At 37.7% G+C, this 25422-nt stretch overlaps 1 protein-coding gene and 1 long non-coding RNA gene across 13 annotated transcripts in view; both read left to right on the plus strand.

Annotated features, from left to right (window-relative positions):
* CTNND2 (catenin delta 2) overlaps positions 1 to 25422 on the plus strand; it is a 648554-nt gene that overhangs the window by 615748 nt on the left and 7384 nt on the right. For 6 of the 12 annotated variants that reach the window (XM_066992559.1, XM_066992566.1, XM_066992562.1 and 3 more), the window contains 4 exons: positions 210 to 335; positions 14939 to 15065; positions 19278 to 19409; positions 23498 to 23575. In XM_066992559.1, coding sequence (XP_066848660.1) covers positions 210 to 335; positions 14939 to 15065; positions 19278 to 19409; positions 23498 to 23575 — 463 coding nt within the window. The remainder of the gene's footprint in view (positions 1 to 209; positions 336 to 14938; positions 15066 to 19277; positions 19410 to 23497; positions 23576 to 25422) is intronic. The other 6 variants (XR_010829527.1, XM_066992564.1, XM_066992567.1 and 3 more) reach the window with 3 other exon arrangements.
* On the plus strand, positions 19416 to 23215 carry LOC125184353 (uncharacterized). The gene is made up of 2 exons (XR_007168263.2): positions 19416 to 20575; positions 21294 to 23215. It is a non-coding gene; the product is annotated as an uncharacterized lncRNA (long non-coding RNA).

Below are 25422 nucleotides of genomic sequence, written 5' to 3' on the forward strand. Positions count from 1 at the left end.
CTATAAAATCAAGGAGGCCTTTTCAGATGAATGTATCACCCTTTTAGAAAAAGGGTGGATTAACTTAAGGTAAACCCCTGCACACACTGTAATATAAAACTGGATTATTTTTACAGAGAAGGCATTGTCTAGAGCCCATTTTTATATTAACTATGAAAATGCAAGTACCTGATTAATAAATGATTGACTGATTGATTGATTTATGGCAGTGGGCGGCCCCAAGCTTCAGTGTGGCTGAGGACAGAGGATTTTCACCAACCCACCACTCTGGGTCATGGCACGCTCAGCATACTCTCTCCCAGAGCCGAGAAACCAGAATCTATTCCCCAACCCAGGTATTCCGGCTGTCAGCTGACCAGTGTTGAATTGTTATGTTTAATGCGTACTGAGATTTGTACCCAAAAGAGTTCTACAGACGATGGTTGAATCAAAACTAGAAAAACCTACTAGAGAATGTATTTTAAAAATATACATTTTAATGTACTGAACTCTGTAGTTTCTAGACTGAAAACTGCTCACTTCACTGAAGGAGCAATCTCATTCATTTCAGCAGTGTGAGTAAGGTATGCAGAGTTTTGCTTTCTCTCAGGACAGCATATACCAGAGAGGAACAAGTGGAGTCCATTCAGTTCCCTTTCAGTCATCCAATCATTTATGTAATTTTTTTTTGATTGTCAGAACCTTTCAAACAGAAAGGCAGATATTGATAACCAGTGTGTTGCAACAGCAGATTAAATTTATCAAGAACTTAGCTTTCTTTTCTGGTCCAGTGGCATCTTTAAGAGAAAAGCAATAGCTAGGTATTTCAGTAAGAGGATTCTAGGTGAACTAGTATAGCTACAGGAAAATCAGTGTGTCCAATAGGCAATGAAATTCTTAAAGTGCTAATTTTCAAATTCTCTGTTAATAAAGAACAAGGGAGAGTTCCTTCAGCCTTAAGTGCAATGAGAATTAACACAACTGGGCATTTTTAGTAGAGGCATTATTTAAGTTAGTTATTAAAATTCCATTTCCTTAACCAGTATAGCTTTTTCTTTTTCTCCCAATATTTTTTGCATGAAGTGTGGTTCTGTGGCATTACTTAAAGAACAAAATAGTATCTTATATATATGTGTGTGACATTCAAGTAAATCTATGTAGAAACCTATATATATATATGTATATATTATTTCTGTTAAAATATTTAGAGAAAATAGGAGTTTAGATGTTTTTGCTGGTAACACAGGACACACTGGTTATGCTATTTCTTTCAGTTTATTTTTCCTCTACTAAATTTACCTGGAAGAGAGAAGACATCAGAGGAGATCTCATTGTAATACCTCAGGCATAAATATCTGTCAAGGTTAGGGTAAATCCTTTAATCTCTATGTTACAGGAATACAATTTTTTAAATGCCCAGCATTTCATCATGGTGTGTGACATTCCTTTATTATGTTGATCAGGAATTAAGCAAATTCCTAAATTGATATTAAATAAAGGAAATGTGAAACATTCTTGTGGAATTAACTTATTCAAGCATTTTGAAAACATCATCTGAGTAATTCTGGGAAATACAGACCCTATAAATAATATAGCAAAAAAATTATAGTCTTCAAATACACACTTCCTATTTCAGTCTTTCTTATGTAAAAAGATGTTACTTTTAAATGAACATTTTAAATGTGGCTTTTTATCAAATGGAAATTCAGTTACATAATTACAAAATTGTCATTGGTTTGAGTACCAGAGAAAAATTGGTATTACTGATTTTTGTGTTTGTGATTTGAATTATTATTAATTCTACATTTCATGCTGTATACTAGCTTCCAATGTTCGTGTAAGATAGGTTTGCCCTTCCCAACACATGTGCAAATATGAAGTATTTCTTCATTAAAGTGAAGATACATTTCCTGTTTCACAGACAGTAAGAAGTAGTAGCTGCAGGCCAAAGAATTACCTGTTAATCTTTTCACAGTCTTTCTTAGAGACAAAAGACACTTCAGTGGAATGATATGTTAGTCTGGAATTTTGTTTTTCTTTTTAGCTTGATACTATTTTTTCACCACGATTAGAACTAGGCTGCATCACCACACCTTATAAACTTACCATTTGACTTAACTCTTCTTTTGATTGCATATGCCTTCCCAGGGATTGATTTTCTAAGAGTCGTTGAAAACTGTCAAGAAAATTTTAGCATACGTGTTTTTTTCATTGCTGGTTTCCTGCTTAAGCAATACACTGTTCGTCTCTACAAGAGAAGTTTACAAAATTTCTGAAATTTAGCAAGATCATTAAGTCTAAAGAGGAATTTTTTTAGATAAATTGAGCTGAACTATACAAGTAAAAACTTTGGGATATGCAAAAGTATTCACTCATGGAAAAATGGTATATAAACTGTTCTTGAACTGGAAAAAAAAATGAAAGGAGGGAGATTCTCGGCATCTAGCATAACAGAAATATAGTAAGTCTTTTCACCTAGCTGTTTTATCATGATTTGGCAAATTTTTAAGAACAGTTTAAAAAAAAAAAAAAAAGCTGCATTTATATAGCTAAAGTATTGCAAGATGTGAAGTCAAACTGAGTATTGTTCAGATTTTATTTTAATGCCAAGAACTGCCATTTCCTTCATGCAGCTGAGCAGATAATGTTCTGATTTTCCTGACTTAGCCAACATATGAAGTATTATTTTTCCTAGTTCCTTTCACCTCTTTGGAATTCTTAGCAATACCAGACAATGCTAGAAAGAGAAGGGGCTGCCATTATGTTGTTGCAATTTTTTTCTATTTTGCATGACCTAAAGGTACTGCTACCTTTGACAATATATGAAATACCCCCTGTTCCTTAGTTTGTAGGTAAAGAGTACTGTGACTAGGACAAAGCTCAGCATTAGCTGAATAACAAAAGGGAAACATATTCTAGCCTAGTTCTGTGCTGAATTCTACTTCTAGCCTTTACATCTGTACAAAGAGGGTAAAAAATCTTTCAGAATCCAAAATGCTAACAGTATTACATATATGGTGATGACAACACATGATGGAGTATCAAAACTTGTGTTTCTATTTCAGTCTTTAGAGGGAGATATTTTCAAATGTCTTATGCTTCTGAATTCCATCATATTTACTGTATAATAGACTTCATTTATTTTTGTAATTTTGTATTTGTTAAATTCTCTGTGATATTCTCTCAAATGTTTGTTTCCAATGCAGTATCATGTACCATTCCTTTAGTCATGTTTCACTTATTTCAGTATTTGTTTCTTTGTAAAACATTTTATGTTTACTCCTGTATTTTAAATGTTAGCAATGAGATACAGTCTATACTCAACTGAAGATTCAATACTGATGATAGTATTTTCATGAAAACCATCCTGCATAGCTAAAGCCAAACTTTGCCTGTCCTTACATTATTTTGGTAGAGGCTCTTTTACTGAATGGTATTCAGAAAAATCAAATGTGATTACTAAGATCAGTTAAAGCAAAGTTAATCATCCCAGTCCTTGCAAATACACATATATCTGTGCGATTACATATCTGATATGTGCCAGTAAATATCTGTATGTGCATATATCTGTGTACTTGAACGTGTGTATGTAAAATGTACTCACAACACAGCATGGTCTTAGAACCTGCCTTTAAGCATGATGTCTGAACAGAGAGACTGGGAATTCCTAAAAGAATAAACCTTGAAGGTTTGAGCTGTGAATGTAGAAAATACCTGCAGCTATGCTTGACTGTGGCTTTCCCCAGGAGAGCCTTAAAGGCACGTTAGTGCTTTTTAACATTAGCATTGTAACAAGCAGTAATTCAAAAAGCAGATTCAGAAGTGGCTCTACTAAATTATCAGTAAGAGGTGTGTAGAAGCTGACAGCATTCTCATCCCAAACCTGCTTGTCTCAAGAGGTGCTAAACAAATAAGGAAAGAATCAAAGTTTTTTGAAACCATTCACTAGATTGAACCATACACGTATGTGATGCCAAAGCATTCTCAGCACTAATAGTGTATCTCTTGGTGAGCTCTAGTTGACTTTTGCAGGAAGCACTAGGTATTTTTCACTTGAAAACCCAATTCCATTTTTAGATGTAGAAGTATAGATTTTAAAGACAGAAATTTAAACTTACGGTTGTGTAAAGTCTGTCTCTAAGGTACTCCACCTTTTGAACTTCACTGAAGTAAAGAACATTTAAAATGCAACCCAGGAGTCAGTATGTTTGACTTAAAGCCTTCTTTCTGAAGGGAATTATATAACTGAAGTTTCTTAAATATCCTTAGGGTAAGAGGGTCTGAAGAGGTATGCAGAAGTGGAAGGTCACATCTTCAGAATTCTTCCCCGCAAAAGCACAGTTTCTCAGAATAAGACTAGGTTTTAATACTTGAATACAAAGCAAGAAGATTGTATGCATATCCTTTTGGACTGGGAACATTCCCACTCCACTTAAATAATGTATTAAAATTTTAAATATAGATTTAAATAAAACCAGTTAGTGGCAAACAAAACTTAGCTCAGTTCAGATGTTCAATACTGGAAAGTCCTTTTATCTGTAGATAAAAACATTGTCTCGTAATGATAGATGCTAGGGTAAACCATTTTTATTCATGTCAATCTTTATCCCAAAAATTCACTCAAGAAACACTTCTACCTTTCACAGTTGAATATCATCCTTAATTTACTTAATTTTGTCAATTTTTGCATATCTAGGTTCAGACAGATAAAAGCACAGGCATGCAATTATGGGCAATAAATTCAGTTTTTTCCCAGCAAACTTGAACCAATGCATCAGAGGGCTGCTTATAGTTTTGCAAAGGAATCAAATCAGCAGAGCTTTTCCTAATAATGAAATATGCAAGCACAAGAGAGGGGATGGAAATTAAATTGCATTCATTATTATGGTTCTCAAAGCGTAATTTCTTTTCATAGGTAAACAGTCAATCTGTGATGGTATGGCACATAGCACTGGTCATCTTTTGCTGGTGCTCCTGTGTGATGCTGTACTTATGCTATCAAAATCCTAGTTCTTACAGGTTCTGTAAGGGATTAAAAGTGTTTGTTTAATGTGGCTAGAACATGTAAATTCAGTCAGAGTTTGATGAAATATTAAGCTCAGAGTTTGATGAAATATTAAGCTGGTGGGTCAATATCCTATTCTCAATTCTTGTATTTTCCACCTGACCTAATAATGGGTGGTGAAAAAATAGCTGGAAGTCCTTCCTATTTGTTTCCTCTTACCTTCCTAAAACAGCTAACAGAATACCAAAATGGCCTAAACATGTCTGCCATTTCAGACTCTGAGAAAGAACCCTTGTATTTTGAAAGGAGTCTCCTTTCTAGTACCCGTGCTTTGTTCTGAGCTGTTTTACTTCATTTACTAGACAATATAGTTCATCTTGATAAAAGAGCTGTAGCTTCGTCTTTCTTAAGGAGAAATGAAAAGTCTCACTGACAGTTTCTAAACGGTTTTTATTACTTGCAGTTTTACAAAGTGCTTATAAAGTTGTGTTTCTTCCAAAGAGCTACAGGCTTTGCTGCAATAGTATATTCCGGTTTGATGTAACAGTACTAAAGGTCTTATTTACTGAACTGAAAACTCTTAGTGGTATTTCAGTAAAAAAGAATATGCATTTCTCTTTCTTAATGTCTGAGTATGTTCGTTAACTGGATGTTTGAAGATGAATGTCCTTAAAACTCATGCAGCTTAATAACAATCACTCAGATCTCTTATCTCTAATTTAGAGATCTAAAGATCTCTAAGCGTATTTTTGCAAGAACTTTTGAATGGAAACCAAGGACAGCAGGGTGTGATTTTTTTCAGGTAGTGATTTTTTCTGAAGGGGCACCGATTCCGTGTTTGTCAGACAGCTACACACTTGAACAAAGTGATCCCCGGTGCTGCTCCCTAGGGGGCACAAAACCCTAAGGGGTCTTGGTCACAATCATTGTCAGTAATCCTACCATTTTCATAAGAACCAGCTGTGCAAATTTTGTTCTGATAATGATTTTATTATGGTTTGTGTTCACAGGTATAACAGAAAAGTTGTATTTGGTTGATTTATGATTTGATACATACAAAATAAGTAAGGTGTGTTGGATGGTTTTTTGGTTGGATTGTCCCTGACAAGAGCCAGAGATTGCATTTATAGGGCATAAAAATGTTAAGAGAGCTTAACATTACTGGGATTAAAATAACAAAACAAGTCAAAAATTATTGTAAACACTTTCTTGCACAAAGTTTTCTTTGTGCATACAAGATAGAAGCAAAACCAGTTATTTGTGATTTTTATAATTTAAATTGTAGCTTACATATCTGATGCAGGGCAAAATAGAAAAGGAGCAGAAGTTCTAGCTGAAGGGCCAGATACTGCATCATTTCCTGTGAAATAGATTTGAATAATTTTATTTCTGTATAAGAGGCAAAGTGATACTTTGAAAAATGAATTTATTTCATTTTATTGCAGTGTTTTGAAAGGTTTATTATTTGGCTGCATATAACGTCAGCAAAATGAGTAATGAACTCTGCTATATCTGAAATCTTGTCCTTGATGCTTTGCCTCACGTACAATTCCCTTTTCTTACAGCTATTTTATTCATCAGATTAGGTCTTGTCATCTTTGCAACTCAGACAACAGGAAATCAATAATTAATTATGGATAGGTAAAGCAATGCCTCAGCGACTTCCTGAACCCCCCCAGAGCTGCGCTGTATAAAACAACCAGGCATAGTTATCTAGTTGTTTTTCACTTGGCTAGATTTGGCAAGCAATTAACATATCTCTCCTTTATTGTGTGTCTCTCCACTGCTAAAATCAAGGGATGAGATCTAACGTTATGGTAGGAGATGTGATTAGAAGATGATAATGCTACCAAAAAACATTTGGGGAGAAAAAAACAAACTGGACAAGGCTATCTGAGGTACTTTGAAAGGAAAAATGGGTGGTGCTCTCAGAAGTACCTCAGGCTTTGCGATGATAACTGAAAACGGGGGAGAGAAAATGTAGTAGATGAGTTTGGTGTGGAAGGCTGACAATCGGAGAAAAATGGCTCTGCTCGCAGGGTCGCTGAGGTGGCAGCTGGGGGGATTGCGTCTCGTGTAGCAAAGTGAGTCTAACTGCTGATTGTGAAAGTGGCACTTTAAAGACCCCACAGAAAACTTAAAATCCTCATTCAGTGCCAGGCAGTTCTGTTGTGGTAAATGATTGTCTGACTGGGAGCTTTTTTTGCCTCATGCTGCCCTGCATGGATATTCCTCTTACAACTTCATAAGAAATTGAAGTTTCTCTGTGTCTGCAATGCAGATGTGGTCATTTATAAGTAAAATACATTTGTACGTTTAAATTCGGAGTAAAAAGGAGAGAAATCCTGAGGTCGAGCCCACTGCATATGGTAAGAGGGGATTGATGCGGTGTGCATCCTGAGCACAGCCGCGCAGACCTGGCCAGGGAGTCCCTCAGTGGGGAGGCACCAAGGGCTGAGAGCCGCCGGGAGGAGTGGCTGTCATGGTGGCAGCTCTGCCACCCAGCTGGCTTGCTCCTTCCCCTCCCTTCCTCTTCACCTTCGCTCAAGGGATTGCACTGCTCCTGTGATGCCCTCAGCAGGATCCCTGCCCTCTGCCTTCAGTTACACTGGGACAAGGGAGGGATGAGAGGCCTTCATCCCAAGCTCGTGCAGCTTCAGGTGTCCTCCTCCCAGCATAACATCTCGTCAGCAAGTACATAGCGCCATCATCAGAAGGCATGGAAAGCAAACTGTATTTTCCTTTGACCACTTCCACCTTCTTACAACTGCATGGTTCAAGTGGTTGTACTGTGAGCAACTTTATCCAAATGATTATAATATTTTTAAACCCCCCAAACCTGTGTAATATCTCTGTTTTAAGTAACTTTCTGGCTTTCATAAGCTGTGGAAATAAGACTATATACACAAATACTAAAACCCTCAAATTAATGTAAGCTTGGACGATCCATGTCTTCATTTCATGTATCTGTGGATTTTGAGGGCCTGGCTCATAACTATTTGGGAGAGGAGAGAAAACAGGAGAACTAGAGTCAGCATTCCTATGTCTTTTGAAGTTAGTGAAATTACACCAGATTTCCACCTGCAGACTTAATGCAGAATCAGTTTGAAGGATTTAACTCAGACGCACACAACTAGTGTGTAAGCTGGGACAATGTCAGGATCTTACAGGCACAAGCCCTACCCCTCTGTTCAACGACATATCTTGAGTTCCCACTTCGGAAGTAAAAGACAAAACCCTGGGAGTATAAATGTCAATTTTCTCTTTATAAGTGTTCGTAACTTAGTTGATGGCATTAAAAAAAAAAAAAAATCAGAGAAATAGATTAATTCAGAATACATCATGAAGTAGATCAATGGCCAGGAATTCCCTGCTGTTTTTGAGCTTTCCCTTAAAAAAAAAAAAAAAAAAGTGAATCTAGAAAGGACAATCTTCTCAAGAATTGTGTACTGATATTACGAATTGGCATTTTAAATTTAAACCCAAAAATTGAAGAATGACTTTATTTTTTTAACATATATGGTCTATCTAGAACTAGTTGTTCTGTTTGTTTTTTTCAGGAGTGTGTCCAGCATCACTGAGGTTTTTAATTCTGTTGAAATCCCTCTTTCAAAGTAAACACACTTCGAATACAAAGGCAGGGGCCTTTTTAGAGAACAGCCATCTCTCCTGTCCTTCAGCAGCCGACATTTCCTTGCCAGCCACTTCACTGGCACACACAGAGCAGCCCTGCTAGGGAACTGAATATTCATGCGTGTTCAGGGAGGGTGGCTTGGGTCTGCTGGAAGGGTGCTGGTGGGGAGAGAGAAGCCAGACTTGCTGTCTCAGCAGCAGTACTGATGGAGCAGCCTCCTGAGGAGCCCTGGGAAATGTATATGTTCTTCTTTCTGCCCCCTCTATTGGAACAAAATAAAGTAATCCCAGGTTGTAAAGCCTAATGATAAATTTGATGGTTGCTAAACATTTAAACTATGATATGTCAAAAATCCCCTTCAGGAGCTTAGTTAGATACATGTGTGGATCACCCCAGCCTTGTTATCATTTCCCGTTTCTCACTGCAGTCAAGTGATGCACATAACTTTCATATGTCGAAGTACATAGATAATTTGATACAGTTCTAATTTCTGTTATGTCTTATTAGTGTCGTGACGACACATTCCAGTGAAGAATTGCCCAAACCTGTGTAAGTCTGATGCGCCTTGACTTAGTTCACATCAGATTTATCTTTTACTGTAGACAGTGTCATACTGGAGCACACCAGTCAGAAAGTTTCATGTAACCTGACAGCAGGGCCTGAGCTCGTGAAAAAGGCAACACCAGCAACTCCTGCAGCAATTTCTGGCTGAGTTTCAAAGCAAGTACATCCAATGCTATGTACTTTCTTACAGGCACCTTGCCTTATTGCACTATCATCCACTTGTGGTGGGTCTAGTTACTGTTTCCTGCAAGTGGTTGCCTATTAAAATTTTACATTTTTACAGCTTTTTTTTACAGCTACCACAAGCAATTATTAGTACAATTAATATACTGGAACCAGCAAAATGCTGGCTTACAGGTAGGAAGGAGGACAAAACAAGTCTGGTCCTGTATGCTCTAAGTCATTGGGCTGTTAAATCAAACATGAGCAGGATCAGGCCTGAGGCAAGAAGTAGCATGGTGGGAAGTTTGCAGGCTGAAAGGGGGGAGGGATACATCCTCTGTAGTTTCTTGGGGTTTAGCTGTTTCAGTATCAGAGTTGTTGCATCGTTTTTGTGTTTTTTCCCTAGTGAGATTTTTTCTGCTTTTGAGGCGTTGCTTTTTTTCCTGCCAAGGATGTTCGGACCTCAGTGGCCAGGAGTCACTCAGGGCAGAAAATGCTCTTCAGAGTGGACAGATATTTCTCTGTTTGCAGCCACAGTAGTTTTTCTGTACCACTGGTTACTTTCAAGTCAGTGTCATCGTATCAGCCGATCAGCATAATCCACCAGAGGGTAGGGTTTCTTTTATTTTTTCTGCATGGCAGTTCGCATCAGAGCTGATGTGGGATTTCTTTCTGAGCAGATGCCACAAGGTCATCCAGGCTGGCCATATCTGTCCCCATCTGTGCCATGTTTTGTCCCTTAGCCACACCATTTTGTCTTACCTCCTTTCACCTCCCGGGTCTGTGAATTCTTCAGGCAGGAGCTCTTTCCCCATTGTGTCACCGTGGTGTCACTTCCAGTCAGGGTTTAATTTCATTCAGTCCTCTTGGTGTTACTGTACTACAAACGAGATAAATAGCGTGTATGGTATCACCCACCTCAGGAGGTCATCACCTGAAGTCAAGGACTCTGCTACCACAGAGCTATGGAAATTTGAACACAATTGGAAATTGTGTTCACACAAAAAATTTGAGCACAATATGGAAATTTCAAACAGAATAGAAAACTACTCTCTCTTTTCTCCTACATTTTAAACATGAAAAAGAATAATGGAGAAAACCCAAATTATCTTTTCATAAGATAAAATACCTAGGTAATAATAGGTATTTGGCACAGTAAGCCTAGTCACTCTGACTAAATAATTATTTCATATGGTCCTGAAGAAAACTATTTTCAAAATGACTCTGAGTTGAGCAGGGAGACCAAGGACCTGTTGACTCCTTAAGCCCAGTAAAAGGTGTTCAGTGAGACTACAATATCACACTTGTTTTCTGCAATGATCCAACCTCCACCCCAAATGTAATCCCTGCAGCTTTCCAAAGAGCATGTGATCAGAAACACATCATTGCAGATCGAGCTCTAACACATACCCTATAACATCTGACTTAATGGAGTGCAATTGAGGGAAAATGCATATATTCATTATAGCCAAAATATAGAGAAAAGCACAACAGAAGATATTTTGGAAGAGATGACAGGAACACAGGATGATGTTTCTGTACTGTGGTTGTTCTGTGCCTTCCTGTAGTGTGCAGTTGCTACCTATTAATTAATTGCTGCCAGTTAACAAATGCTATCCATTCTGTAACAGAACTACATTGAATTTCTTTTCAATCTGTCAGGTCCTTTTGTCTCCCTCTTCCTCTCCTAGATCATGTCTGTGGCTGGTAAATTGGCTTCTGAAATGCAGTCTCACACTCTTTGCTGTTGAGTTAGCTTTCGTCTCTGCAGGACACTTATATACTGTACCTTTAAGCACCCAAATCAATTTAATTAAATTTCATTACAGGCACTAGAGCTGAAACAAACTAATGAAAGCAGCCATCATGTCAGGTGGTATTTATCTCGGCATTAAATTGAAAATACTCCCTTTAGGCTCTTAAAAATTAGTTTCAATATTTAACACTAATAGCTTTTGGAATTGTTGATGGGGATACTTTTAATGAATTTGTTACAAACTGTTTACCTTTCCAAGGAAAGGAACTTTTTTCTTCCAACAGAAGAGCGCTAAAGACAGATCACTTAAAATTATTAAAGTTTTGGAATACTGTGGCATCTGTGAGCTGGCCAAAATGCTCTTGAGAAACACCGTGAAGTTGTTCATACAGTGACAGTAATATACCTTGTTTAGTCAAAAGCAATGCCAAGTCACAGCTATATTCATGTTAGAGTTCACTCTTGGCCCGACTTGCTGAGTTGATCATGCTTGCGTACTTGAAAGTTATATAGCACATTTTATTTGAAGACTTTATAACAGGCACTACCCCCAGCAAAGAGAAAAGTTAAGATCTGCAGGGAGAAGAGGGGCAAAAACAGAGAATGCCATTGCCAGTATCCTAGCTGTAGCAGGATTTCATTCCCTAATGGTGAGATATCTTGCAATGCTCTTGGTGAGGAAGCAATGCTGACAAAGTATCTATTGATACTCCACAAAACAGAACTGGTACCAAACACAGTTCCTCTGGAGTCTGTGGGACCGTGCACATTACAGGGATTTCATCCACTTCCCATCGGAATAGTGGGTCTAGATATTAATGTGAACAATACAGAGAGAGGAGGGAGTAGGGAACGGGAGGAAATTGGGGCGTAGGGGAAGGTTCGGGTCACTTTTTTTTTTCTGATTTAAAATAAAAAGAAAGTATTTAAGCTACTCACGTACTAAGTTCACACTGTAAGTTTGTAGAAGTTTATGTCCATTCATGGAGCACAATCATGCCTCCTATATTCATTTTCTAACTCGTTTGTAGTTGTCACAGCTTGTAAAATTCCAGTTTCTAATGTGGACAGGATCTAGAAAATCCAAACTTGCACTCTGGCTTTAATAATTCATAATTCATAGTGTTACTAAGCATTCAGCTTTTAATGAATAATTAGAAAAAAGATTTATCTGGAAAAGATGGAAGACTGTAACAGGGGCTTTGTACACCTCCTTTCAACAGGGGCTGACTTCCCTGTAAAGAGTTTTTCCTGAATTTCTTGATGGTTCCCTTTGCAAACAATCCCAGAGTCTCACTGAAGCAGCTCAGGCTTTGCTGAGGTACTGGAACAGGTACAAAGTCTCCAGCACACTCCACAGGCTCAGTCCCTTGATCATCTCGATCAAAGGATGCATCAGGGAGTGCTATGCCTTTGCTGTGACCCACATGTCAGGGAGTTATTTGTGGGAAACAAAAGTGCAAAAGGATGGTGTGCATGGCCATGCGTGCATCCAGATCCATGGGGCTGGAAGCATTGCCTCAGCATGGCAGGTATCTCATTCTCTTGCAGGTAGACGGGAATAAAGAGCCTTTTCCTTCCTCTTTTATCAGATCTAGAGTCTGGTCCCCTTGGTATTTTCTGTTTCAGCAAAGGAGTCCGCTTAAAAGAAATAAATGGTTAGAAAAATGTAACACAGTGAATTATAGAGGTCACCTTTCTTAAAAGAACTTCAGACCCCAGAAAATGAGAAAGAGTGGAACCATTTTTCCTCAGCAGGATAAAGGCATGGGCTTCTCATATTTGTGGCTTCATTTTTATAGTAGAAAAAATACCATGGAAGTTACTGTTTAATGGGAGATGTAAAAATAACACGAAGTATTTTATACAGTCTTGACGCTTGGATAAGATGATTAGACGTAAGCTGTTAGTTACAACTATAAGCTATCAGGTTCTTTTTAAAACTCTGTATGTAAGTATTGAGAGGTTTCTAATAATTTCCAATTTGATTCAGCATTAAGTAGTTAGGGGGTTACAGATATTTTTGTTAGCGCTCTTGTTCTCCCTCCAGGTTGGAGGACACTGCTTGTGCAAAAGTGGCTTGTTGGAAATGAAAGATCAGAAATAAAAATTTTTGGCTTAAGTGGTATTAAAGATTAGCTGTTTCCTTTTCAAGAATTCTTGCTGTCGTATATTGATTAACCAGTTTTCTTCCTCATATTTTCTTACATGACTGTCGTGAAATACAAGATGCAGTTCATTAACATGACTGACCCCCGTGGACATATGCTCACTACCTATTTTAGGGAAAATAATGACCCCACTACAAAAGCCATGGCCCAGATTTCACTCCTCCATTTTTTTTCTTCTAAACTTATGACTGAGATATACACACGTTTATACAAATGCATTATGTAAGGAGTACAGACATTCAGAATTTGTAGTTAGGTGTTGAGTCTGTCTCTCCTAATGTACTTACAACGTTTCCCTCTGCATCAAATGTAAGTGCCTTCTTTCTTCCTGCTGTTTTCAAAAGCGAAGCGTGTCACACTCTTGCTGAGTTCTATTTCACAGAAGTTTAGTGGAAAGGAAGCATTGAAGCCATCCCCTATTGCAGCTCAGAGAGCCTGGTGCCTGTGGAGGGCACAAAGCTGGAGAGTTGGCTTGGGCCAAGGCAGAGGTGGGAGAGGGTGGGCGTCAGAGCTGGGTGTCAGGAGCAGCCCCTGGTAGGGGGGTGGGAATGTCCTTTTCTGCCCCAAGGCGGAGTTACTTTTCTATAAGCAAGAGCAAAATTCCAACTGTTTTTTGTCAATATTATATAATGTTTTTGGTTTTTTTATCCAGCACAGCATTTCACTGCAACATTTTGTTTAGTGCCATGCCAGGTGCTTGACTCAATTTCCACTGAGCACAACAGAAAGCAGGCATTTTTAGAAGGATTATATCTTCAGTGTGAGACTGGGCAAACTCAATTTGTTTTACAGAGTTAAATTTAACATTAAACAGTGATAAAGACACTTAAAATCTGTAAATACTTAAAGACATCTGAAATATTGTGGTTTACTAAGGGCACTAGCTAAAGTCAATTTATGCTCTCACAATACTTTCAAACTATTTTTAGTTTCCATTTTAAAATGTAAAGTTCATAATTTGGGGTATGACATTGTATACAAGAACAAAATGTGAAACTCCCTTTTTATTTCGAAACTGGCAGTTTCTAACATTTTTATTACTTTCTTTTCTTAAAATGCATCACTATTACCAGTCTTAAATACAAGACATACAATTTCTTTCTGTGCATCTTGGAGAAAAATGCAATGAGGAAAATGAATAGATTCTTTTTCACTCAGTGTGAACAAATAGGCACTTAATGTACTTTACTAGACTGCAGATACCCAAATAGTCAGATCAATTTTGATAATCCTGCAGCTTCACCATCTACTTACTCCATTTCCTAATAAGTCAGAAATGATTTAAAGCAAAACCTTGTGAAAACAGGCAGTTTCATGACTTGGAATATTTTCAGATCATTTAGAATGTGAAACTAGAGGCAAGGAAAAAGACAGAACTATTAAACAAATAACTTAAGACATTGTTCAGTGTTTTCATAATATGAATCTTTCCGAAATATGATACTTTACGGAACTTTCTGCATTTTAATTTTTCTTGTGGTGTTTCAGTACAGTCAGCAAGTCAAATCCTGCACCAGTAAAACTATTTGCCACCCAGTGGCAGGAAAGAGATAGTAGCCTACTTGTGTATAAGTAGTAAAAATAAACTAGAGAAAAATACTCTGTACTTAATACCAGGAACTGCATGGCGTATTTGCTGACTGCTGTCACAATGTTTGATGTTGCAGGACGGATGGTCACAGTATCACTTTGTAGCCTCATCTTCAACAATAGAAAGGGATCGGCAAAGACCATACTCTTCATCACGCACGCCCTCCATCTCTCCCGTGCGCATGTCTCCTAACAACCGCTCAGGTAAGTGCAGCCTTCCAGGGTTGAAGTAAAGACAGAAATAATCCATCATTGTCTTTTTTCTCTGTTAAGCAATGTCACTGGCATGCAGATCTGTTAAGAATGGTGAAATAGCACAAAATGCATTATTTACTCTTATCTGAACTATCCATTCAAAGCAGGAATTATTTTTATTTTTTTGCATGACACTGTGCAAGTTCTACAGCAGAAAGAATATTACTTTTTCTTATTTACTAATTTACTATGCAGTGTTTTCCTGATGGAAATTAGCTGACTAGATCTCAGGGTGATTAAATCTATTGTTAGCATGAGGAAACTGTTACTCTTTTTGCTAGTCATGACAACTGTTAAGTTGTTTATGACCACTCTGTACATCTGGCAGAAGTTGAAAGATCTACATTATTTTTGTCAGCGTTTATTCTGATTATATGTGAATGTGTGTATGTGTATATGTGTACATACACATGCATATGGAAGCTTAATAAAAGATTGACTACAGGTATTCATGTAATATTGATGACATATTTAGACCAGCTATCATTAATTCTGTACAATCCCTGCAAGGAATTAATGTAAGTATGTCAATTTACACCTCCATGTTAATTTATTTTTCTGTTTGGAAATCTGAGCATCTTTTCATCATCTTATTCTAAGGTAAAACATATCTTGGTTAGATAAAATCATTCTCAGTGAAATTCTTTTAAGGTAAACAGAGTAAAACAATTTTACTACTTGCTCAATCAAATGCTGCCATTCCATAGGTATACTAGGAATTTAGAATTAGGCCAAACCAATTATTGCCATCAGCATCATGCACTAGATACATTTTTAAGAAAATAGTTTTAAGTATCTATTAGCTGTGTCCTAGTCCTGCAGAGCAACCACTGAGGAAATTTGAAGTGGCCAGAAATACAGCCCAGTGAAAGCTGCTATTGACCGTCATTACACAAGTCTGTCTGCAAAGAATTCCTTTTTTTTTTTTCTTTGCCTTTTTTGTTCACAATCTTATTTTGAACACCAGTGCAAGGCACTTGAAATGTCTGTCCCTGAGACCTTAGTTCTGTCTCTGGCCAGAACTATCTCCTCACTTCTGTTGCTTATAGAACATACTTCAGAAAAATTTCTTATGAATCTTACTGCTATGAGGAGTCATCAGACGAATGGCAAAGGACAAACGTAGTGGCTGTTTCTGAAGGAAGAGGCGCCCATGTGATTACAGACCGGTCAGCTCAACTTCATGCTCTAGAAAACTGCTGGAGCAAGTAATCACAATCTGAACACCTCAAAGATAATAGGAACATAAGATGCTGCTTAGGAGCATCTACTTCTACGTTGTAGTGCAAGTTACTGTCTGTCTGGTAGTACCCATATCAAATCCAAGCATTGATTCAATAGGATTTGTTCTTGTAATTCCATCTGAATTTCTTCCACAGCATAGTTGCAAGGCTTTGTGGAAAGGTATAGCCAGTAAATGAAATCTACAGTAATAAGTGAGACTATTTCCCATGTGATTTTTATAGGCAAGCTAGGGCAAGCTAGCAAACAGTCCAGAAAACATGGCAACACAAAACAGACTGAAAGCCATTCTTAAAGAATAGGTGTGACTTTTTGCTAAATGGAAGCATATTTTCCTTGGAGGTTTGTCTTGAGTCGAGGACTCTTCAATGTTTTTAGTAATGACCCTGGTAATACACAAAGGATGCCAGTTAACTTTGCAGGTGACGTAAACCTAGGAGAGACTCACCTACCCTGGAGGGCATCAATAGAATTCAGAGTTGTCCTGAGACATTGGAGATACTGCCCAAAGGGAAACAAAGATCTGATCCTTTACAAATAAGTTGTAAGGGGAATACCTAGATGGAAGTGCATTAGAAATGATTTAGGGGTTTTTGTCAGTTGCAAACATATATCAGGAGATGGAGAAATAGGGATACAAGGACATACTGAATGGACTGTAACTGTTTAACTCAAAGAACAGAGACAAGATGAGGGCAGTGAGAAGAGGTACACACCAAATCTTCAAACATGTAACAGGCAGCTGCAAAGAGGCATGGTATGAACTTTTTCTACTTTCATAGCAGACAAATGAAAATAATGAGCAGCAAGGAGTCAGGTTAGCTAGACATCGAACATTTCCTAATGGTAGGAAAACAAAACACTGTAATAAACTGCTTGGAGCAGTTACGTGGTCTCTGTCATCAGAGATCTTTAGTTGTAGACAAAAGTCTGTCAAGAATTATTTTGGTATAGTGCATCCTACCTATTTGAAGTAAATGAACCCATAATGTCCCATCCATCCCGAGGACTTGGAGATACAATACTTTATGTAGTGTAGAAAGCTCTGTCTATTTTGTATACTTTAAGAATAAGAGGAGAAAGTCGTGATATTACTTTTCAATATGTCGACTACTGGATTTATCTCTGCTTCCAATAAAAGCTCTGGAGGAAGGCAATTTTGTATTTTAACACTTGCCAAAAGGCAATTGTTCTAAGATGAGAGGAAAGGTATAATTTCTACAGGGAACAGAGAGAGATGGTTTTGTCCTTATCAGTCAATTGTATTCAAAACACTGGAATACTTTAAAGTGTTACCAGAGTATGTGAAACAAAACGCATCCAAGTGTTAGTTACCTTTTCAAGGTATGCATTCTGCTTTGTTCCCTGTTGGAGTCAAGTCCCCATTAGATGATATGGTGACTTAATGTCATGTTTCTTCATATCTTCATATTTGCTGCCTTTATCGTCTTTAGAATTACATCAGTATTGACAAGAAACTTGAAAGCAATCCCCAGTTTAAATTCCTTCATAAGAAAAGCCATCTGTCCCACATTTGCTCTGTAAATTCAGAGGCTAGGGCCATCAGAACCAATTTGAACAGAATTCAGCATCACTGTGCAAGGAGGGATTCCCTGCTCCTTAACTAAAAATTATAACATGGTTTAGAGATGCTGAAAGACATTTCTTATTTTTTTTTATTTTTTAATTTTTATTTTTATTTAGAAATGACATTGCTATTGCTTTGGAAATTATTTTAACATCTTGAATGTCTGGGTGGCAGCTGGGGAAGGTGTAGAAATATGCACCAGCAGTTTAGCTATTTTTCTACCACTATGCCTTTACTAGGCTCTGGGATGCTCACCTTGTACTCCCTCCCCTCCCCTTCCCTCCACAACAGGGAAAGTGCATGGTATCTCCCAACACCTAAATCACTGAAGTCAGTTCACTTGCAATCCATTATTTTTGTCCCTGCTTTTTTCTCCTTTTCCTGTCTAAGCATCACAAGCTGTGAGTCTTTTTGATCAGTGCCACCTTCACATTCTCCAGTGCATGAAAATCACATACAAACCCGGTTCTCCTCCTAGTCACCTGGCACTTCCCTGCTTTTAGCTGTAGCAGGAGTTTCAGTTAGCCTCTTTCTTACTGACTGAGAGCCAGTCTCTTTCTTATTGACTCAGAGTCAATTGTGGAACAATAATATGAGCCAATTTTTTTCCGTAACATTCCCCCCCAAACCTCCTTTTTCAGCTGTCTCAGCTTCTAAACACTTGCAGAGTTTCCCAGCACATGGTGAAAGAAATATTGTTTTAATGTCAACTGTTCCTACATGGATAGTTAGTGACAGAGAAATTATTTGACTTACCTTTAAGTGTTAGGGATTCTTCCTACGTGTTTTCTATGAAAAAACATCTTTCTTTTCTTCCCATTCCCCTTAGAACTATTTCATGGGCTTGTTTATTTTCAACAGAGAAGGGAGGAATCCATTTTATAAGGGCTTTTCTCCTTTTATATTTTTTTTTCTACCCAATTGAAAGTTAAGGGTCTTTTAAACAGAAATGAATTGACCATTTTGAGAAGAAAAGCAGAAGTACGTATACCGGAAAGTTTTGACACACTTTTTTTTTTTGAGTCTGAAAAGCTAAAAGGGAAAAAAAAATAATATTATTGTACTTTTTCTTAATGATCACCTTAGATGATGGGTGTAAGTAAAAAAAGGTGAAAATGATATTTGGAATTAATAAATCATATTAAAACATTTGTACTGTATTTAAAATAACAGCATGTTTTCTTTTCTTTCATAACATGGAGGTGTTTCTTCAAACAGCTTGACATTAATCTGCTAGCAAATACATACTTTACTAAAATGTTTACTTTAGAGTTAAACACTACATTCAGTGATATGTGGTGAGAAAAAATAAATCCATTTTTATGATCTAGCAAGTGCCCCAGCCTCACCTCGGGAAATGATCAGCCTAAAAGAAAGGAAAACAGACTATGAATCAACTGGAACGAACGCCACTTACCATGGAAATAAGGGAGAACACACTTCTAGGAAAGACACCATGACAGGTGAGATTATGCTTACATAGCATATGTAAAAATCAGCTGTGATAGACGGCTGATTTTATAAGGTTGCCTGAGTTTATTGTAATGTTGAAAAGAGTTAACCTGCTTTGGCTGATTCCAAAGTTTTAGCAACCTTGAGAAATACAACTGAAGAAGTACTTGATACTAATGATACTATGTTTTGCAAAAATGATTTGTGAAGACCACGATTCTTTATAACAGAAAAGGCTTTAAAAACACTTGTTCATTTCTTTTCAATTTTGTTTTCTTTTCAGAAGGAAGTGGGTAAATCCAGCTTATATTAACTAGTGCTGTTTCTGTAAGCATGACAATGGTTTAGCACTTGTGGTGACCCCTAATGTCTGTCTGTTGCTGGGAATGGCTTTCTGGGACCAGTTAGATGTTTTTACATGTCACTCATTCCTAGGAAATTCAGTAGCAGTTTGGAAAGTCTATCCCCATTGCTTTCATAGCTAGGCTGATTTAAATACAAAAATGTTCTTGGTGTGTGTTACGGCATCTATTGCAGGTTTTAGTGAAGGCCTCTCTCTCCTAGTGAGCTCATTAACCTGTTAACATTTCAGTAATTACAAAATGTTGACTCTTTTGTCTAGTACAGCATCTCTTCTTTAATTCTCTGCAAAATAAGTGTTGATCTCCATCACCACTGCACAGACTTACATAACCTTTGTTGAGCGTTTTGGTATATTTGCACAGTGCTGAGCATCATGGTGTCTTCTCCACCAAATGTTACCTTGGTGCAAGTAAAAAATTACAGCGAGGAGTCATTCTGCACTTTCTGCCTGTTACCTTTTCCCCTCCCTCTGCGTAGGTTTTGCTCAGAGAATGTCAGAATGGGTTGTCCTAAGCTCACAGGGACACCAGTACTATGCTGATTAGGTGTCAAGCCCTCCATGCTATAGTGTCTGCTTTCAAGACATGATATGACTCATACAGCTTCTTCTGTGCTACACACCGTTGTGTAATCAAAATCTAAAGGCCAGCCTTTGAACTTGTGTCAAAATGCAAAACAGAACATTAATTAGCAAGAAAGTAAAAGTCAGAAGAAGAGAAATGACAGTCAAGAACATATGGAAACCACAGAAACGATGAGTGTCTTGAATCGCCTCTGCAGGATACTACATGGAATTGCAGAGAATTCTGTCAAGGTACTGTATTTAATGTATCTATAACATTTTGGGTGTTTCATAGTTACTACACAAAACACTATTACAAACACTTCAGTGGTCATTACTTGTGTAATTGTGAGGACAAGACTTAAATTTTTTCATTACTTTTTCAAGGATCCAGGTAGAGGGAATCTAAGGAGTAAGAACAGCAGCTGAAAAGGCAGAAACATTAGTATTTCATTTTAGCTGTGTCTGCAAATTAGATGACCAGATTATATTAGAATGTTCTCAAGAAAGGGTTTTCACATGGAAATTCTGTGCTTCCTTGCAGATAGTAACTTATTCTTTCATGTCTCTCCCCACTTCAAAAAATTATTGATTGCTTTTTCCCCATCCCTTTTCATTTTGTCTTTTACTGGAGTGCTTATGTTCTCCCATATTTCCTTTCTCTTTCTATATAATTTTAGGAGCCTGAGGTTTGTACTTCCCCAACAACCTTTGTTCCACTTTGATTTCTACTTCCTGCTTTCCTTTAATATGTTTGTATTTTATCTGTTCTTATTGATCTTTTGGGTTGGCTCTTAATAAGAGAACTCAAGGCTCTCAGCATCATACTTGACTATCCATTATTTTTCAGTTACTGAGCTCAGTGAGAAAAATCAAAAACAAATTGATAAGTTCTATAATACTTCAGAATCTTGTATAGACATCGTATGAATGGATATGGAATTAACAAATCACTTGCTCTCTCTTTCAGATCACCAAATCTCTGCTCATTTGGTCTGAGCTCAAATTAAGCACTATTTTAAGAACAGAAGAAAATAACAGAAGGAGTCCTGCTTGTCAACATTGGACGTGAAATTTGTATAACTATCTGTAGCTCATTAAATAATAAATATTTCATTAAAGAACAATATAAAATACAGTATTTGTGATTTTAATTGTAAGGCATTTTGGCTTTGCTTCTCCGGTCTAATGTAAGTTCATGTAGCAAGTTTATTCCAATGCCTGTATTTCATTTTGTGCATCAAATAACGCATTGCAGCTCATACATCCACAGAGCCTATGGGACTTAGATAAATGTTTTTTCAAGTTCCACCTGGCGTATACATATTTTGAGCTGCTCCTGTGTTTTGTGCCAAACTGATGTATTACACAAAGCTTTCCTTGACTTATGGATTTACAGAGAGTGTAGAGCTACAGCTGTAGTCCCAATTTATCCACACCTGTCTCCATGCTCTTCTCCAAAGCTCTTCTCAGTTTATAGTTCAAAAATTTTATGACCTCTTGGCTGGGACTGAAATGAAGGTTTGTTGATGGATTTTTGAAGTAGAAATGTTGGCTTCTTGCCATTGTGGAGAGTTGTCAGGAAGCCTCTGGGAAAAAATGGAGAATCTATGAAGTAAACAGTTTGGCTGAAAATGATAACTTATATTGATTTCACAAGGACAGCTAAAAAATAGAGGAACAATATCAAAGTTCTCATTGCCCTCTTCACTTCGCAGGTTTATGATGCCTTGTATATTTACAATCCATCTTCTCTTTTCTGTAGAAAATAATAACCAATAATAAAATTTTATCACCTAAAGTATATTTTTAAGACAAAAACTATTATAGTCCTTTAAAAAAACACAGGAACTATAAATGAATGTGATAACGTTATTTATGCCTTGGTGCTCTCCTTCAGAACAAAGAAGATAAGCTTACTGTATACTATCATGGGGACTCTACTGCAAAGTTTCTTTTACTTTGTTAATTCCCTTACTGAACTAATATGTGCATTACAGTCTGCCTCCTGTTTCTTTGCTTCCACCAGCAGAAACTCCTGATTAGTTTATTCTTTTGCTTATCAGTAATCTAACATCTGTACTTTTCTCATTTCAGCTTACTTATAAGTCCCTGCACTGTCTAAACACAAACAACCACAGTCTGTTATAGTAGATAGAGATGCTCGGGTTACTTGAACTTATTACTACTTTAAGAAACCACAGTACACTGTAATCTTTTGTCATGCCCTTTCACCACACAAGAAGGTGACAGTGGTAAGTGAGGCAGTGATCTCTGTTAGATGATATTTGTGAGGCACAACATCATTTGCCTTTACTGTCTTGAACTAAATTTTAGAAAATGGGGTCCTGCTGATGGCAGTAAAAAAAAGCAGGCTATGCAATACTGGCTGAGGATGACTACCTGCCCAATTGATCTTTCCTTTCTTACTATCAGTCTGTGTTTGTGAGTGTAAAAGGTTAGTACCTTATTATTTGAAAGTGTCTGTAAATCAGTTCTGAATTAATACTTTTAGGAGCTGAAAGTTGAATGTTAAACCATGAGCCAAGTGACTGAGATATATGGGGAGGGCTTTGGTCAACGATAACTTTGTCACATAAACCATTGACTGACATAATTTTCAAAGTTGTCATCAGCTGTGGAGAAGACTGCTGTGGGAAACTATTTGATTTTTTTTTAAATCAATATCACCTTTAAAACTGAATGAGGAAAATAAAAAGTAAGGCATTTTTCTGTTTTTTATACAACGCAACCACAAAATGCTGCAGGTTGATCACAGTACTCGCTTTAGAACCATCACAATTTTTCTCAGTAAGATGTACCTCTCAGTACTATCTTGTACTGATGTTTATATGGTGCTGATGTTTATATGCTACATAAAATACACACGCACACACTCATCAATTCTGGAATCATTTCATCTGCAGCAAAAATTCTCACATCTCTGTAAGGAAGCATGGCTGCTGGAAAATCTCCATCTCCTGCTCCTTGTACCCCTTTCCCTTCTCCTGCCATGTTTTAAAAAAGAAGATTATTTCATTAACTCTCTCTGTTTGATAATTTTACTGTGATGACACCTGTACATATAACATCAAGAATCAGTTACTAATCACCCCAATACCTGGCTCATTCTCTCCCTTCTTTCTTTTATATTTGCCCCCTGCTTTTGGACAGCAAGAGTCAACTGCTCACTGAGGCATGGCAGAGGGGGAATGGAGTTCCCAGGAATGCTGCCTGCGTGTTCAGAAGCAGGTACTGGAGTGGGGCGGCATGCGTTACTGGCAGCTACATTGCTTGACTTACATTTCCTCCAGAAACAGAATTATCTCAGCCTCGCAGCTAGGCAAAGCCAAGATTTCTTGTCTGTGAACTCTTGGCATTCATTTCCAAGCGTTTAATGTGTCATTGTATTCCTTTTTATCGCATTAAGAAAAGAATACCACAGTTTGCTTGCATTTTGAATTTGTGGATTTGTATTCATGTGACTGCAGTGAAATCAGCAGCGCAGACCTTGCAGCTATTTTTATACACAGACTACCCATTTTTTCCATCGCAGAATCTGTGATCTGTGAGACTGCAAGTCTTCAATCTAGCATGTGACAAATACGACTGTGTTGGACAGATATGCACCAACTCTGAACTGTTCCTGTTTTTTAATAATCGTGGCTATTAGGGGCATACAGGATCCTTGTGCCCTTTTATTTACCTGTAAAAAGATGGAAAGGTCATGATACTCCTTGAAGTCTTTATGATTGCCTGTGGGAATACTATTTAAACTAGCATGTGACCAATCTACTATTTTTCATCAGATTCTCCATAAAACCCTCAGGTGTTTCACCTCTTTTGTTCTTGACAGCAAACAATGATGAATAGTATTGTCCTCTCCAGATCAAATCTTTCGGTCCTGCCTGCCTGAAAACTTGCATGCATGAAACTTAAGTCCTGCTTGAGATTTATCTGCATGAAACAAAAATGGTTACAGGTTTATGAGAGTCCAAGACACTGAGTATCACTTCCATTTTGTTCAAGCCACCTTCTTGTAGCACTCCATGGAGCAAGCAAAGAATTCATAAAGCCAGCATAAAAAAAGATGGTATCACAGAAGGATCTGTCACTGGCACTACTGAGAGCCACATAGGCATAAGGAGACATGTAGACAGTAATGCTGATGCGGGCTCCTGTAATACCAAACGCTGTCTTCAGGAGGGAGAGTTTCAAACACTAAAGCAGAGGATGCAGCTGTAATTCATAAAAAAAAAAAAAAAAAAAAAAAAAAAAAAAAAAAAAAAAAAAAAAAAAACGAAATAACACTCAAGTCTCACACATCAATCAAGTTTGGTGACAAAATGCATCCTGAACAGAGAGAACCTCTGTAGATCAACCCTTCAGTCCTAACGTCTATGGCCAAATATAAACTACTCAAGCAGGCATCACTTCCATCTGTTACCACCTGATGGCACACACGCAAAATTGAGAGTATCTCCCACCAAAAAGACCAACCGTTGTCTGTTACCAGAGCTCATTTACTTCCCACTTTCACAGAAAGGATCCCTTTGCACTACTCGGAGACCTGTGGGGCTCTGCAACATTTCCTACACAGGACTATGATCTGTCTTAGTAACTGCATCCAGCACATGAAGAACCAAGAGGTTTTTTTCACCCCTATTAGCTAATGGTCATCAAGTGAAAAAAAAATGTGTTGTTTTTTTTCCCCCCCAATTGTTAAATCTCATCACCCGACCATATAAGCCCTGTCTTCATCCCGTTTCAAGACCATACTGGAGAACTTCAAGAGCACCATCTGAGATCTGTAAAGTGACAACATGAGACTGTGCATCAAGCTCTGTCAAAAATTGTACCTTCGGCACGGTACCTGTGGCAGATGTGAAGATCAGGATTGACATTTCGCAGTCGACTTTGACTAACGACCATTCCATTCCTCCCTTTCTCCACAGAGAGTAGTGGCTGGGGGAAGAAGGATGGAGGCAGTTCTGCACGCTGGGGTCCATGCTAGCAGGTTGCAAAGGGAAGAAGGAGTGGTTACTTCTTCAGTAACCGTGGCTCTTCTTAGTGACGTGACTAGCATGGGTCCCACACCC

Source organism: Anser cygnoides, chromosome 2, assembly GCF_040182565.1.
Source record: "Anser cygnoides isolate HZ-2024a breed goose chromosome 2, Taihu_goose_T2T_genome, whole genome shotgun sequence".
NCBI classification, from domain to species: domain Eukaryota; kingdom Metazoa; phylum Chordata; class Aves; order Anseriformes; family Anatidae; genus Anser; species Anser cygnoides.